Source organism: Bufo bufo, chromosome 10 (genome assembly GCF_905171765.1).
Source record: "Bufo bufo chromosome 10, aBufBuf1.1, whole genome shotgun sequence".
Lineage (NCBI taxonomy): Eukaryota > Metazoa > Chordata > Amphibia > Anura > Bufonidae > Bufo > Bufo bufo.
Genome location: NC_053398.1, coordinates 150,883,289 through 150,898,145, shown reverse-complemented (window position 1 = coordinate 150,898,145; position 14,857 = coordinate 150,883,289). Strand labels below are relative to the sequence as shown.

Sequence of the window (14,857 nt, the reverse complement as noted above, 5' to 3'; positions counted from 1 at the left end):
GAGAATGGGGGAGGTATATAAAAAAAGCAAGGATATATGGCTGACCCCAAAGTCTACCATAGAGAAAAACAAATCTTCCCTGATCATCTATCCAGGAATCAGTCAGGACAAAATCCACTGCGTGGTGTATCAAGACTGGAGTAACTATTACATTTTGAATGGTAGATCTGTGCTGCCCAGCCCCCCCCCCCCCCCAAATGAGGGGTCACCGTCCCTGAAAAATGAGTTTCAACCAAACAGACTATTGCAGGGAGATAACTCCGAATTGCGTCTGTCACTGCCTGTCTTTTAGCTCTCTGTCCAAGGCCCCTGACATTCCAAGATAAAATCTTAACCATTACTCAACGATGGAAAAAACACAAAAAAATAAATAAAAAAAACCACCCCGGGCAGGCAGCATACCCCGATGTTCCTCCCCCCTCCCCCTCGCTCCCAAAACCCCGTGACCCTCTTGCTCCATCACTACCTGTGACAGACCCTCTAACTAGGACCGTCCCTCCCCCACTCCCTCAGCCGAACCTCCAAAAATAATAAAAAATACAAATTTTAAACATTTTTCCGGTCTAACCAATGCGTAGCCGCATCTGGAGTATCAAAAAAGAGAACAATATCATTAAACACAATCCTTAATTTAGCCGGATATAAAAAAAAAGAGAGTACTTAATATCCTTGGACTGAAGACCTCTCTTAAAGGGCTTCTGTCACCCCACTAAACTCTTTTTTTTGTGTACTTATAATCCCTATCCTGCGATTTATCCATACATAATGTGATTAATCATTTTGATTCAGTAGATACTGCAAAAAACGTACTTTTATAATATGTAAATGAACTCTCTACCAGCAAGTAGGGCGGTTACTTGCTGGTAGCAGCCGCATCCTCCTTTCATAATGACGCCCCCTCCTCATGTTGATTGACAGGGCCAGCGAACGCGCTCGTCCTCTGGCTGGCCCTGTCTGCATTCAAAATCTGGCGCCGGTGCCGTACCTGTCTTGAGTCAGCGGAGGCGCACTGAGGGGAGGACGCTCGCTCGGCCGCTCCTTCCTCAGTGCGCCTGCGCCGGGTGGAGATGTGACGTCACCAGCGCAGGCGCATTGAGGATGGAGCGGCCGAGCAAGCGTCCTCCCCTCAGTGCGCCTGCGCCGACTCAAGACAGGTACGGCGCCGGCGCCAGATTTTGAATGCAGACAGGGCCAGCCAGAGGACGAGCACGTTCGCTGGCCCTGTCAATCAACATGAGGAAGGGGCGTCATTATGAAAGGAGGATGCGGCTGCTACCAGCAAGTAACCGCCCTACTTGCTGGTAGAGAGTTCATTTACATATTATAAAAGTACGTTTTTTGCAGTATCTACTGAACCAAAATGATTAATCACATTATGTATGGATAAATCGCAGGATAGGGATTATAAGTACCCAGCACAGGTTCAGGCTCTCAATATCGTCATTCAAGCAGGACGCTCACTACATAGCAGCGGAGGTAGATCGGAAAGCCTTTGGCGTTGAAGGCGGAGGGAGAGCGCGACAGTGCGCAATCACGTCATCACGTCCTTATCAAACCATCTATGAACAACATTTGCACTATAGATGGTGCTTTATCTTTCCAAAAGACACAAATGCAAATAGGAGCAGGGATGGGCTGGCAACTTAAAGAGGCCCTTCCAATTTTACAGAAAGGGTGAACAACACATGTAGCCGAGCTCACCCATACCATCTGCAGTGCCTCTTTCAGCCTGGGGTCTGACATGCTAGCGTCCCTGTACAATAGTACACTGCCTCGTGAGCTTCAGGTCTACTGGCCAATTTCTTATGAGGGTGAATGGCAGGACATTAAGCCATGGGTTTTTGTACATGCCGCAGTATTCAACTGTATCACCATCCTGATAACAGTGAAACTCAGGAGGGAATGTGTGGTACCTTGATGGGTACATAAGTCTCTCATGCACCCATCGCTGATTAATGTTGACAGCATTAGATTGTTAAGTACCTGGCAGCCTGAGGAGGCATCAAGTGGCTCAGTGGGCATCAGCCCACCAGGACATATATAAGTATTATGCTATAATACAGCATATGACTATAGTATATAACTACTATAATACTGCCTCTTATGTACAAGAATATAACTACTATAATACTGATCATATGTACAAAAATATAAATACTATAATACTGCATCCTATGTACAAGAATATAACTGCTATAATACTGCTCCTATGTACAAGAATATAACTACTATAATACTGCTCCTATGTACAAGAATATAACTACTATAATACTGCCTCCTATGTACAAGAATATAACTACTATAATACTGCTTCTATGTACAGGAATATAACTACTATAATACTGCTCCTATGTACAAGAATATAACTACTATAATACTGCTCCTATGTACAAGAATATAACTACTATAATACTGCCTCCTATGTACAAGAATATAACTACTATAATACTACCTCCTATGTACAGGAATATAACTACTATAATACTGCTCCTATGTACAAGAATATAACTACTATAATACTGCTCCTATGTACAAGAATATAACTACTATAATACTGCCTCCTATGTACAAGAATATAACTACTATAATACTGCCTCCTATGTACAAGAATATAACTACTATAATACTGCTCCTATATACAAGAATATAACTACTATAATACTGCTCCTATGTACAAGACTATAACTACTATAATACTGCTCCTATGTACAAGAATATAACTGCTATAATACTGCTCCTATGTACAAGAATATAACTACTATAATACTGCTCCTATGTACAAGAATATAACTGCTATAATACTGCTCCTATGTACAAGAATATAACTACTATAATACTGCCTCCTATGTACAAGAATATAACTACTATAATACTGCTCCTATGTACAAGAATATAACTACTATAATACTCCTCCTATGTACAAGAATATAGCTACTATAATACTGCTCCTATGTACAAGAATATAACTACTATAATACTGCTCCTATGTACAAGAATATAACTACTATAATACTGCCTCCTATGTACAAGAATATAACTACTATAATACTGCTCCTATGTACAAGAATATAACTACTATAATACTGCTCCTATGTACAAGAATATAACTACTATAATACTGCCTCCTATGTACAAGAATATAACTACTATAATACTGCTCCTATGTACAAGAATATAACTACTATAATACTGCTCCTATGTACAAGAATATAACCACTATAATACTGCTCCTATGTAAAAGAATATAACTACTATAATACTGCTCCTATGTACAGGAATATAACTACTATAATACTGCTCCTATGTACAAGAATATAACTACTATAATACTGCCTCCTATGTACAAGAATATAACTACTATAATACTGCTCCTATGTACAAGAATATAACTGCTATAATACTGCTCCTATGTACAAGAATATAACTACTATAATACTGCTCCTATGTACAAGAATATAACTACTATAATACTGCTCCTATGTACAAGAATATAACTACTATAATACTGCTCCTATGTACAAGAATATAGCTACTATAATACTGCTCCTATGTACAAGAATATAACTACTATAATACTGCTCCTATGTACAAGAATATAACTACTATAATACTGCTCCTATGTACAAGAATATAACTACTATAATACTGCTCCTATGTACAAGAATATAACTACTATAATACTGCTCCTATGTACAAGAATATAACTACTATAATACTGCTCCTATGTACAAGAATATAACTACTATAATACTGCCTCCTATGTAGAAGAATATAACTACTATAATACTGCCTCCTATGTACAAGAATATAACTACTATAATACCGCTCCTATGTACAAGAATATAACTACTATAATACTGCTCCTATGTACAAGAATATAACTACTATAATACTGCTCCTATGTACAAGAATATAACTACTATAATACTGCTCCTATGTACAAGAATATAACTACTATAATACTGCCTCCTATGTACAAGAATATAACTACTATAATACTGCTCCTATGTACAAGAATATAACTACCATAATACTGCATCCTATGTACAAGAATATAACTACTATAATACTGCTCCTATGTACAAGAATATAACTACTATAATACTGCTCCTATGTACAGGAATATAACTACTATAATACTGCCTCCTATGTACAAGAATATAACTACTATAATACTGCTCCTATGTACAAGAATATAACTACTATAATACTGCATCCTATGTACAAGAATATAATACTGCTCCTATGTACAAGAATCTAACTACTATAATACTGCTCCTATGTACAAGAATATAACTACTATAATACTGCCTCCTATGTACAAGAATATAACTACTATAATACTGCTCCTATGTACAAGAATATAACTACCATAATACTGCATCCTATGTACAAGAATATAACTACTATAATACTGCTCCTATGTACAAGAATATAACTACTATAATACTGCTCCTATGTACAAAAATATAACTACTATAATACTGCATCCTATGTACAAGAATATAACTACTATAATACTGCTCCTATGTACAAGAATATAACTACTATAATACTGCTCATATGTACAAAAATATAACTACTATAATACTGCATCCTATGTACAAGAATATAACTACTATAATACTGCTCCTATGTACAAGAATATAACTACTATAATACTGCTCCTATGTACAAGAATATAACTACTATAATACTGCCTCCTATGTACAAGAATATAACTACTATAATACTGCTCCTATGTACAAGAATATAACTACCATAATACTGCATCCTATGTACAAGAATATAACTACTATAATACTGCTCCTATGTACAAGAATATAACCACTATAATACTGCTCCTATGTAAAAGAATATAACTACTATAATACTGCTCCTATGTACAGGAATATAACTACTATAATACTGCTCCTATGTACAAGAATATAACTACTATAATACTGCCTCCTATGTACAAGAATATAACTACTATAATACTGCTCCTATGTACAAGAATATAACTGCTATAATACTGCTCCTATGTACAAGAATATAACTACTATAATACTGCTCCTATGTACAAGAATATAACTACTATAATACTGCTCCTATGTACAAGAATATAACTACTATAATACTGCTCCTATGTACAAGAATATAGCTACTATAATACTGCTCCTATGTACAAGAATATAACTACTATAATACTGCTCCTATGTACAAGAATATAACTACTATAATACTGCTCCTATGTACAAGAATATAACTACTATAATACTGCTCCTATGTACAAGAATATAACTACTATAATACTGCTCCTATGTACAAGAATATAACTACTATAATACTGCTCCTATGTACAAGAATATAACTACTATAATACTGCCTCCTATGTAGAAGAATATAACTACTATAATACTGCCTCCTATGTACAAGAATATAACTACTATAATACCGCTCCTATGTACAAGAATATAACTACTATAATACTGCTCCTATGTACAAGAATATAACTACTATAATACTGCTCCTATGTACAAGAATATAACTACTATAATACTGCTCCTATGTACAAGAATATAACTACTATAATACTGCCTCCTATGTACAAGAATATAACTACTATAATACTGCTTCTATGTACAAGAATATAACTACTATAATACTGCTCCTATGTACAGGAATATAACTACTATAATACTGCCTCCTATGTACAAGAATATAACTACTATAATACTGCTCCTATGTACAAGAATATAACTACTATAATACTGCATCCTATGTACAAGAATATAATACTGCTCCTATGTACAAGAATCTAACTACTATAATACTGCTCCTATGTACAAGAATATAACTACTATAATACTGCCTCCTATGTACAAGAATATAACTACTATAATACTGCTCCTATGTACAAGAATATAACTACCATAATACTGCATCCTATGTACAAGAATATAACTACTATAATACTGCTCCTATGTACAAGAATATAACTACTATAATACTGCTCCTATGTACAAAAATATAACTACTATAATACTGCATCCTATGTACAAGAATATAACTACTATAATACTGCTCCTATGTACAAGAATATAACTACTATAATACTGCTCATATGTACAAAAATATAACTACTATAATACTGCATCCTATGTACAAGAATATAACTACTATAATACTGCTCCTATGTACAAGAATATAACTACTATAATACTGCTCCTATGTACAAGAATATAACTACTATAATACTGCCTCCTATGTACAAGAATATAACTACTATAATACTGCTCCTATGTACAAGAATATAACTACTATAATACTGCTCCTATGTACAAGAATATAACTACTATAATACTGCCTCCTATGTACAAGAATATAACTACTATAATACTGCCTCCTATGTACAAGAATATAACTGCTATAATACTGCTCCTATGTACAATGATATGACTAGCATAATACAAATTATGTAATTGTATTAATGGCCACCATGTCCTGGATTTGCCTTTTGCTGTGCTGCACTATTAATTCTGAGTTCTATATTACTCCCTTGCACACTGCCCTCTATTATCCTTCATCCTGGTTCTCACTGGTTGCTGTGGGGCACTATTACTTGGGTTGTGTATTGTTCCCTTGCACTCTGCCCTCTAGTATCCTTCATCCTGGTTCTCACCGGTTGCTGTAGGGCACTATTACTTGGGTTCTGTATTGCTCCCTTGCTCACTGCCCTCTAGTATCCTTCATCCTGGTTCTCACTGGTTGCTGTGGGGCACTATTACTTGGGTTGTGTATTGTTCCCTTGCTCACTGCCCTCTAGTATCTGGCATCCTGGTTCTCACCGGTTGCTGTGGGGCACTATTACTTGGGTTCTGTATTGCTCCCTTGCAGCCTCCCCTCTAGTATCCTTCATCCTGGTTCTCACTGGTTGCTGTGGGGCACTATTACTTGGGTTCTGTATTGCTCCCTTGCAGCCTCCCCTCTAGTATCCTTCATCCTGGTTCTCACCGGTTGCTGTGGGGCACTATTACTTGGGTTCTGTATTGCTCCCTTGCAGCCTCCCCTCTAGTATCCTTCATCCTGGTTCTCACTGGTTGCTGTGGGGCACTATTACTTGGGTTGTGTATTGCTCCCTTGCTCACTGCCCTCTAGTATCCTTCATCCTGGTTCTCACCGGTTGCTGTGGGGCACTATTACTTGGGTTCTGTATTGCTCCCTTGCTCACTGCCCTCTAGTATCTTGCACCCTGGTTCTCACCTGTTGCGATCACTGTGAGAATGAAGAGGCTGAGGAGCAGAATGTGCGGCAGAATCGCCATGTCCTGTGTGCTGCGGTCTCCAGTGGATACTGTTCTTCCAGGTCAGAGTCCTTGGTTGCAGGAGGACATCTGAGCTCTCTGATAATACATTTCTAGTTACTGTTTAACTAATCAAAGTTTAATTACTGATCTGTATTGGCATTAATCGCTGGGCAACATAGCTGCACCCGTTATATCTATGGTCCACTCACCCTGGCACTTGCCCATGTGTACTGGAGTTTATAGGTTGCAGCCCTGTAAACACTGAGCAGATAAGAGTTCAGAGTAAAGGTAACTATGGAGAAAGTTCTCGAATTCTGCATTATCACTCTTAGGGCAGCTGCAGGTACTACTGACCCCATCATCACTGGTGCAGAAATCCGTCCATACAAGCCTCAAGGAAGAGATGTTTTATAAATACGCTTTGCTAATTGTTTTCTTTGTATTCTTGAAGTCCGTCTCATCAGCCCTCAGAGCTTTCTCCAGAGCTCCTAGTCACCCCCTTCTTCTCTACAAGCTGAAGAGTCGTTTATCTGTTCAACGAAATACCTACATTAAAAATGAGCGAACCAGTTCTTGCTATTTTTCAGAAGGCAGGTTCGTTTACGATAAATTTAGTATAGCTGGGAAAAAGCACTACTGAGGAAGAAGAAGGTTTCTCACATGACCCTGAGAGGAAGTGGGGAGAGGGGGGGGGCGAGTGACTTGCCCTGATTGGTGGTTCCTGTGCTGACAGACAGTCTGGATGAGCCAGTCAGTGCTGCAGCAAGAAGGGAGTTGCCCTAGCAGAACGAGTCTGTTTATTCAGTTCCCACATGGTCGCAATTTGCAACGGGCGCCTCCCCCTAGGGTCCTCTATATGTAAAACATCCCAGGTATAGGAAATGTCAAGTCGTATGTTGCAGCCTAAAATGTCTCTTATGTGTGTCCCGGTGCTCCTACCTGGATACTGCTGTACCCTAGTTTTTGTCTCCGACACAATAAATAGGGGGAATAATTGAGGGATAAAAGAATAACTTGAGTCCAGAACTTGAGATGAAGTGTGGCAGCTTTACTTCGCATAAACTTTTTCCAGAACGGTTTACCGGATTTGTTTTGGTTCCAGCAGGCTTTAGCATGAAACTGGCAGGCAAACTCCACTCTACTACATCTGTTTCTCTCTGACTCTGCTGTACTAACAGGCTGGCTGTATAACTCAGCTTATTCTGTATGCTGCACTTCACTTTGTAGTCTGACTCTAGGTTATGCCAGGGAACTTTTCTCTTGGCTCCTGTGGGCATGTCCGGCAGAGACGTTCCCCTGCACACCATTCCCCTGTCTAGGGAAGACAAGACTAACTCTAACTGGTCCCCAAGCTTCCTGCAGGATGTAGAGAAGTGGGCTAGTCCTACTGAGGGGTTTAGAATAGAATGGTTAGCTCCATTCTATTACAGCTCTGCTGGGTTTGCTGCCACCTGCTGGTGAACCAGGCATATTACATGTTGTAAACCAGGGGTGGGGAACCTCCGGCCCGAGGGCCGTATGCGGCCCACGGTATCATTTCATGTGGCCCCCGGCCCCCTGCCAGAACATAATGTGAAAATGCTTATGACCCCTTCCATTATGGAAGCGGTCATTAGCATACGGGAGGCACAGGAAGGTGAGAACAGCACTGCACTGGCTGTCCTCACCTTCCCTGGTCTTCTTTCAGCCCCACACTGTGTCCTGACACATCCAGCGTCAGGACGCAGTGCACGTAGACGTGCACTATGACCTGACGCTGTGCGGTGACAATATAGTGCGGCAGGAAGAAGAACAGGGAGGGTAAGTGAATCTGCCAAGAGGCAGCGCCGTACGGAGCTGGAGAGGTAAGTTTATTTGTTTATCTTAAATACAGTATCTGATCTGATGTCTGATTGGGGCTGATCTGAGGCTAAAGGAGGGTGGGGAGGGTCTGATGGGGGTCTGATCTGAGGCTTGGGAGGGTCTGATCTGAGGCTGGGGGTGTCTGATCTGAGGCTGGGGTTTGATAGGGGTCTGATCTGAGACTAGGGGGGCTGATGGGGGCTGATCTGAGGCTGGGGAGGGTCTGATGGGGGCTGATCTGAGGCTAGGGAGGGTATTATGAAGGTCTGATCTGAGGCTGGGGGGTCTTATAGGGGCTGATCTGACCCTGGGGGGTCTGATGGGGGCTGATCTGAGGCTGGGCGTCTGATCCGGGTCTGGTCTGAGGCTGGGGGTCTGATGGGAGTCTGATCTGAAGCTAGGAAGGGTCTGATTGGGGTCTAATCTGAGGCTTAGAGGTCTGATGGGAGTCTGATCTGAGGCTGATGTAGGCCTGGGGGGTCTGATAGGAGGCTGATTTCAGGCTGATGGAGGTGGGGGCAGATATTTTGCTGAGAAAGGGACAAAGGCAGGGACAGTTGCGAAGAAAGAGGCAGGGAGAGTGAAAGCTGGGTGAACCCCTCTCTGGACCCCCTGGGTTTAGCTTCCTGCCATTAATGTCAAATAAGTAACATTCTGAACTTAAAAATTAGACTGCTATGTGTGGTCAATATGGCGCCTGTATTGTATGTAATATACTGTATATATATAGTGCAGGCGCTATTTTGTGCTGCAAAAATACAGCCCTCTAGATTATTTTAATTGAAGTGCAATTTCTGTAACTTATCCCTAAGTCAATTATATGTTTGACCAAATACAGCAGTAAAAAATTTTTATTGAGAATTTTGTATGGCCCCCGAATGATGTTACAAATATCCAAATGGCCCTTGGCAGCAAAATGGTTCCCCACCGCTGTTGTAAACAGTTGCAAACATTACATAGATGCACATTATGGAGAGGACCTGGAACATAATGCATAGATGACTTTATTTTAGACCATTAAGGACAGTAGCAGGGTGTAGGAGGGGCAACACAACTTGGGGGTGTTACATTCCCCCTTACTTAAAACAAAGCCGCCTTCGGCTTGTGCTTAAGTTGTCCTCTAAGGCAGTGGTCCCCAACCTATTTTGCACCAAGGACCAGTTTCATGCAAGACAATTTTCCCAGGGAATGGGTGGGGGTTCTGGGGAGGGGCTTATGGGTGGGTGGGCTTATATATATATATTTTTTCTGTTACGGTGCTCACCACATAGGAAATTTTTTCAATATTTTAATAGTTTGGACTTTTCAGACGTGGCGATATGAAATATGTTTATTTATTTATTGCTTATATATTTTATATGTAAAATTGGGAAAGTGGGTGATTTATACTTAATATTTTGGGGATTTTTAAACTTTTTTTTTAAATAACTATTTCCCCCCTTAGGGGCTAGAACCTGGGATCTTTTCATCCCTTGTCCTATTCACCCTGATAAAGCTCTATTAGGGTGAAAAGGACTTCACACTCTCCCTGCTGCCCTGTGCATAGTACACACAGCAGCAGGGAGATTACCATGGCAGTCAGGGCTTCAGTAGCGTCCTGGCTGCCATGGTAACCGATCGGAGCCCCAGGATTACACTGCTGGGGCTCCGATCAGAAGCTGCCACTACCACCAATGAGGAGAAGGGGAGGGGGACCCTGTGGCCACTGCCACTAATGATTTTAATACTGGGGGGTTGCAGTGCACCACCAATGATAATTAATCTTTAATACAGATACAGGAGGTGGGTTCGGCAGAATCACATAGCCGGCACCCGACCTCTGACAGGGAGCTGCAATCAGCGGCAGTTAACCCCTCAGGTGCCGCACCCGCCTCCTGTATCTGTAAGTGGACCTTTCATGGGTCCGGACTTTACTAACTAAGTAGCAGGACATGTAGAGCGACGCCCAGGGATCTCCCTGCACTTACTATTATTCCTGGGCTCCACTCCATTCGCCCGCTGTGGCCCCCGTTACCTTCTCCCGAGCTGTATGCTAATTACTAATATGAACACCAGGGAGGAGACATCAGCTTTTCTCTGTGGGCGTTCCTTCTCCCTGGTTGTAGGGCTGTCCAATCACAGTGCAGAGCGTCACAGCCAGGGAGAAGGTGAGTTTTCTTTTCTCCCTGGCTGTGGCGCTCTGCGCAGTGATTGGACAGCCCTACAGCCAGGGAGAAGGAACGCCCAGGGAGAGAAGCTGATGTCTCCTCCCTGGTGTTCCCATAGTAGTAATTAGCATACAGCACGGGAGAAGGTAACGGGGGCCACAGCGGGCGAAATTCCTGCTACTTAGTAAGTCCAGACCCATTAGTAGTCCTCTGGGTAATTATCATTGGTCGCACAGTGGCCACAGTCCCTCCCCTCCTTCGCCCACTCTCTTCTCATTGATGGCAGTGGCTGGCTGGCATCACAGTTGGAAGGAAGGAACGCTCTCCTTTCTTCCCGCTGTACGGCTGCCCGCTGTGTGTGATGTGCGTGTCGGGCGGGCATGCTTAAGTCGGAAGGGAAACGCGTCGAGCATTAGCACTGCAAGATATATTTGATACATGCAGGCTGACTCTCTTCGCGTTACTTGAGCCCCAATAGGGAACATTCATCCTGCATATTGGTCCTATACAGAAATAGGGTACGCACTGTTGGGACTGCAGCCCTGAGGGACTAGTGCAGATACACTCTTAGGGCTGTTTCACACGAGCGGATGCCGTGCGTGACATCCGCTCCGTGAATGACAGCCAAGACCCGATGCAGACTGCAGAAGCACGGAGCATTAACACGACTGATAATGCTCCGTGCCTCTCTGTGACCTCTTTACTACAAAATCACAGTGAGATAAAGTTGTCATTGTGATTTCGTAGTAAAGAGATCACAGAGAGGCACGGAGCATTATCAATCATGTTACTGCTCCGTGCTTCTGCAGTCCGCATCAGGTCTTGGCTGTCATTCACGGAGTGGATGTCACGCACGGCATCCGCTCGTGTGAAACAGCCCTTAGGACTCCAGCAGGAGTGGTCCTTTGTTTTCCATACTCCTATACACAATAAGGAGTTCTTGTGGTAGGGTCAATTTAGGAACCAGCATAATTATTGGGCTGAATCAGTTCCAGTTCACCCTATCAGCCTATATTTGTGGAGATTACTTTTTAATAAAATGAAATAAAGTGTTTTTAACGTACTTTATTTAGGCAGTAAACAATAGCAACGGCTACCACTAGGTCTCTGCCCATATTAGTAGGGTATCCATTCACAGTTTCCCTCTCGGTAATAACCATAGCACCAAAAGACTGCACCAAGAGACCATTCCTGGCTTCCTTTAGAGTATACTAGCCATGAATACCAAAGGAAGCATGGGGGTGTCTTTACTGTATCCCTTTCCAAGCACCAAGGCCTAATCATGCTTTACGCTTTGTCGCCATGATGACTAAACGGGTAGCTAAACTTATTTTCCTAAAGACAGTGCACAATGCCGTAGGACATTTTGAACTAGGAGAAGGAACCGGTTTACTCTCCATAGTTCCTACGAGGACTGCTCCCTTCTAAACACAAAGTTTAGCAGCGGGGTTACCCTTGGCGTTGTTAGATCTGCTAGTAACGTATATTAACGTCCTCAGAGGCAGTCCATATGAGCGATGAAGTCAGTTGCTAGCTATCTGGCTAACTGCATTATTTTACCAATGTCCATTGTCCAAAGTGCAAAAGTTCATTGTTGTACCTGTAAAAGAGTACATACAATGGGTGTTGTGGAAATTTTATTAGGATGTGTATTTAATATATTGTGTATTGTCACCATGTCTCTCAGTGTCAGGGTAAACCATTGGAGTGGATATCTTCCCGTGTATGTCCGGTCAGAGGTCTCCGTAGGCGGATGGTCCATGTGCTAAGCGCTGGGCTGTGGGCCGGGGGAGGCTGATGTGTTCAGCAGAGCAGTGTTTTCTTGGCTGATGTATGGACGCCGGCTAGGGCCCCTGCGCAAGACGTGGATTTATTGGTTTGTCGTGGATGCATTTGTGAAGAGAACAATATATGAAAGGACCGTGCGTTTGTTGTCTCTAGTGCGCCTGATCAGCCGCTGGAGATAATGACGTTGTCCTGTAAATAAACATGCAGGAGGATCATAGTAACTTTATCTGGCATTGATCACTGAGCAAGGATGGATAACGTTCACTCCAGTGACTTTCACAGTGACCGCCCCTTTAACAGTGACTTTCACAGTGGCCACCCCTTTAACAGTGACTTTCACAGTGACCGCCCCTTTAACCTCTTGGGGGCACAGGGCGTACCTGTATGCCCTGATGTCCCGGTACTTAAGGACACAGGGCGTACAGGTATGCCCTATGTATTTCTGATTACCGCTGCGCGGCGGTGATCGGAACAGATCATTGAGCACGCATTCTGTGACAATGCCGAGGGGGGTCCTGTGACCCCCCTGTATCGGCGATCGCAGCAAACCGCAGGTCAATTCAGACCTGCGGTTTGCTGCGTTTCCAGGTTATTCGGGTCTCTGGTGACCCGATAACCCAGAATAGGATGGTGATTGGTGGTGTGATAATACACCACCAATCACCATCCTTAGATCCTGAGAGGTGATGGTGACATCACCTCTCAGGATCACTTCCGATTGGCTGGACAGGCGGGCGGGGGTTAACTTCCCCCAGCTCTGCTCTCCTCCTCCACACTGCTTCCTGAAATGAGAGAGAGAGCAGCCCGTCGTCCAGCTCCTTAGCCCAGCACCCCCACTGAGCCACCATAGTGCCATCTGGCACTAAAAAGGTACATAGGGACAGGTTAGGGAGAGCTTAGATTAGGCAGGGATACTCAGGGAAAGTTTAGGAAAAAATATAAAAAGTTTTATTTTTGCATTACCCTGATCGGGTGTCTGGGGTCCCAGGGGTGCTGCAGCTTGCCCCCCCTGCCCCTCCACACAAATTTTTTGGGGCGCAAGCACTTTTTTTTTTGTGCCTGAGCTGACTGTGGCTGGCACTCTTAGCGTCCGGCCACTGTTAGCGCATTGCCCACCCCACCGCTGATCAGCTTCGGACTTTTTGATCTCTTTTTTTTTGTCACCTTACATCACAAAAAGTGTAATAGCAAGCAAGCAATCAAAAAGTCATATGCACCCCAAAATAATGCCAATAAATCCGTCCTCTCGTACCACAAAAAGTGAGCCCCTACTTAAGACAATAGGCTAAAACCTTTAAAAAAAAAACTGACTCTCAGACTATGGAGATACTAAAAGGTTTTATATTTTTTTGTTTAAAAAAGGATATTATAGTGTAAAACCTAAATAAATTTAAAAAAGTAGACATATTAGGTATTGCCGCGTCCGTATGAATCTGCTCTATAAAAATAACACATAACCTAACCCCTCAAATAAACACAGTAAAAAAAAAAAGTGCCAAAACCGCAATTTTTTGCCAAATTTTTCCATTTTAATACATTTTTTCCGTTAACAAAGCAAGGGTTAAAGGGATTCTGTCATCAGAATTTAGGCCTATAACCTAAACATATGGCGAGGTCCCTACTAATACACAGAATCCTAAAGTGACCTTATCAAATGCGCTTGTGGCTCTATAATCATATAAAACAGGTTTATATCACCTGTCACTCACGTCAAAATGTGTCCAAGGGGTCGTCTCACGATGCAGGGTGCCCGGCTGCAGCCATCTCCTTTCGGTGCCCAGCGCCGCCTTCT

The 14,857-nt window shown here is 42.3% G+C and overlaps 1 protein-coding gene across 1 annotated transcript in view; it reads right to left on the bottom strand.

The window, feature by feature from the left end:
• Positions 1-7,396, bottom strand: part of LOC120980150 (fatty acyl-CoA hydrolase precursor, medium chain-like) — a 108,762-nt gene extending 101,366 nt beyond the window's left edge. Inside the window, exon 1 of the mRNA XM_040409049.1 lies at positions 7,246-7,396. Within this exon, the coding sequence (XP_040264983.1) occupies positions 7,246-7,306 (61 nt within the window). The 5' untranslated portion in view covers positions 7,307-7,396. The remainder of the gene's footprint in view (positions 1-7,245) is intronic.
• Between the last annotated feature and the right edge of the window lie 7,461 nt (positions 7,397-14,857).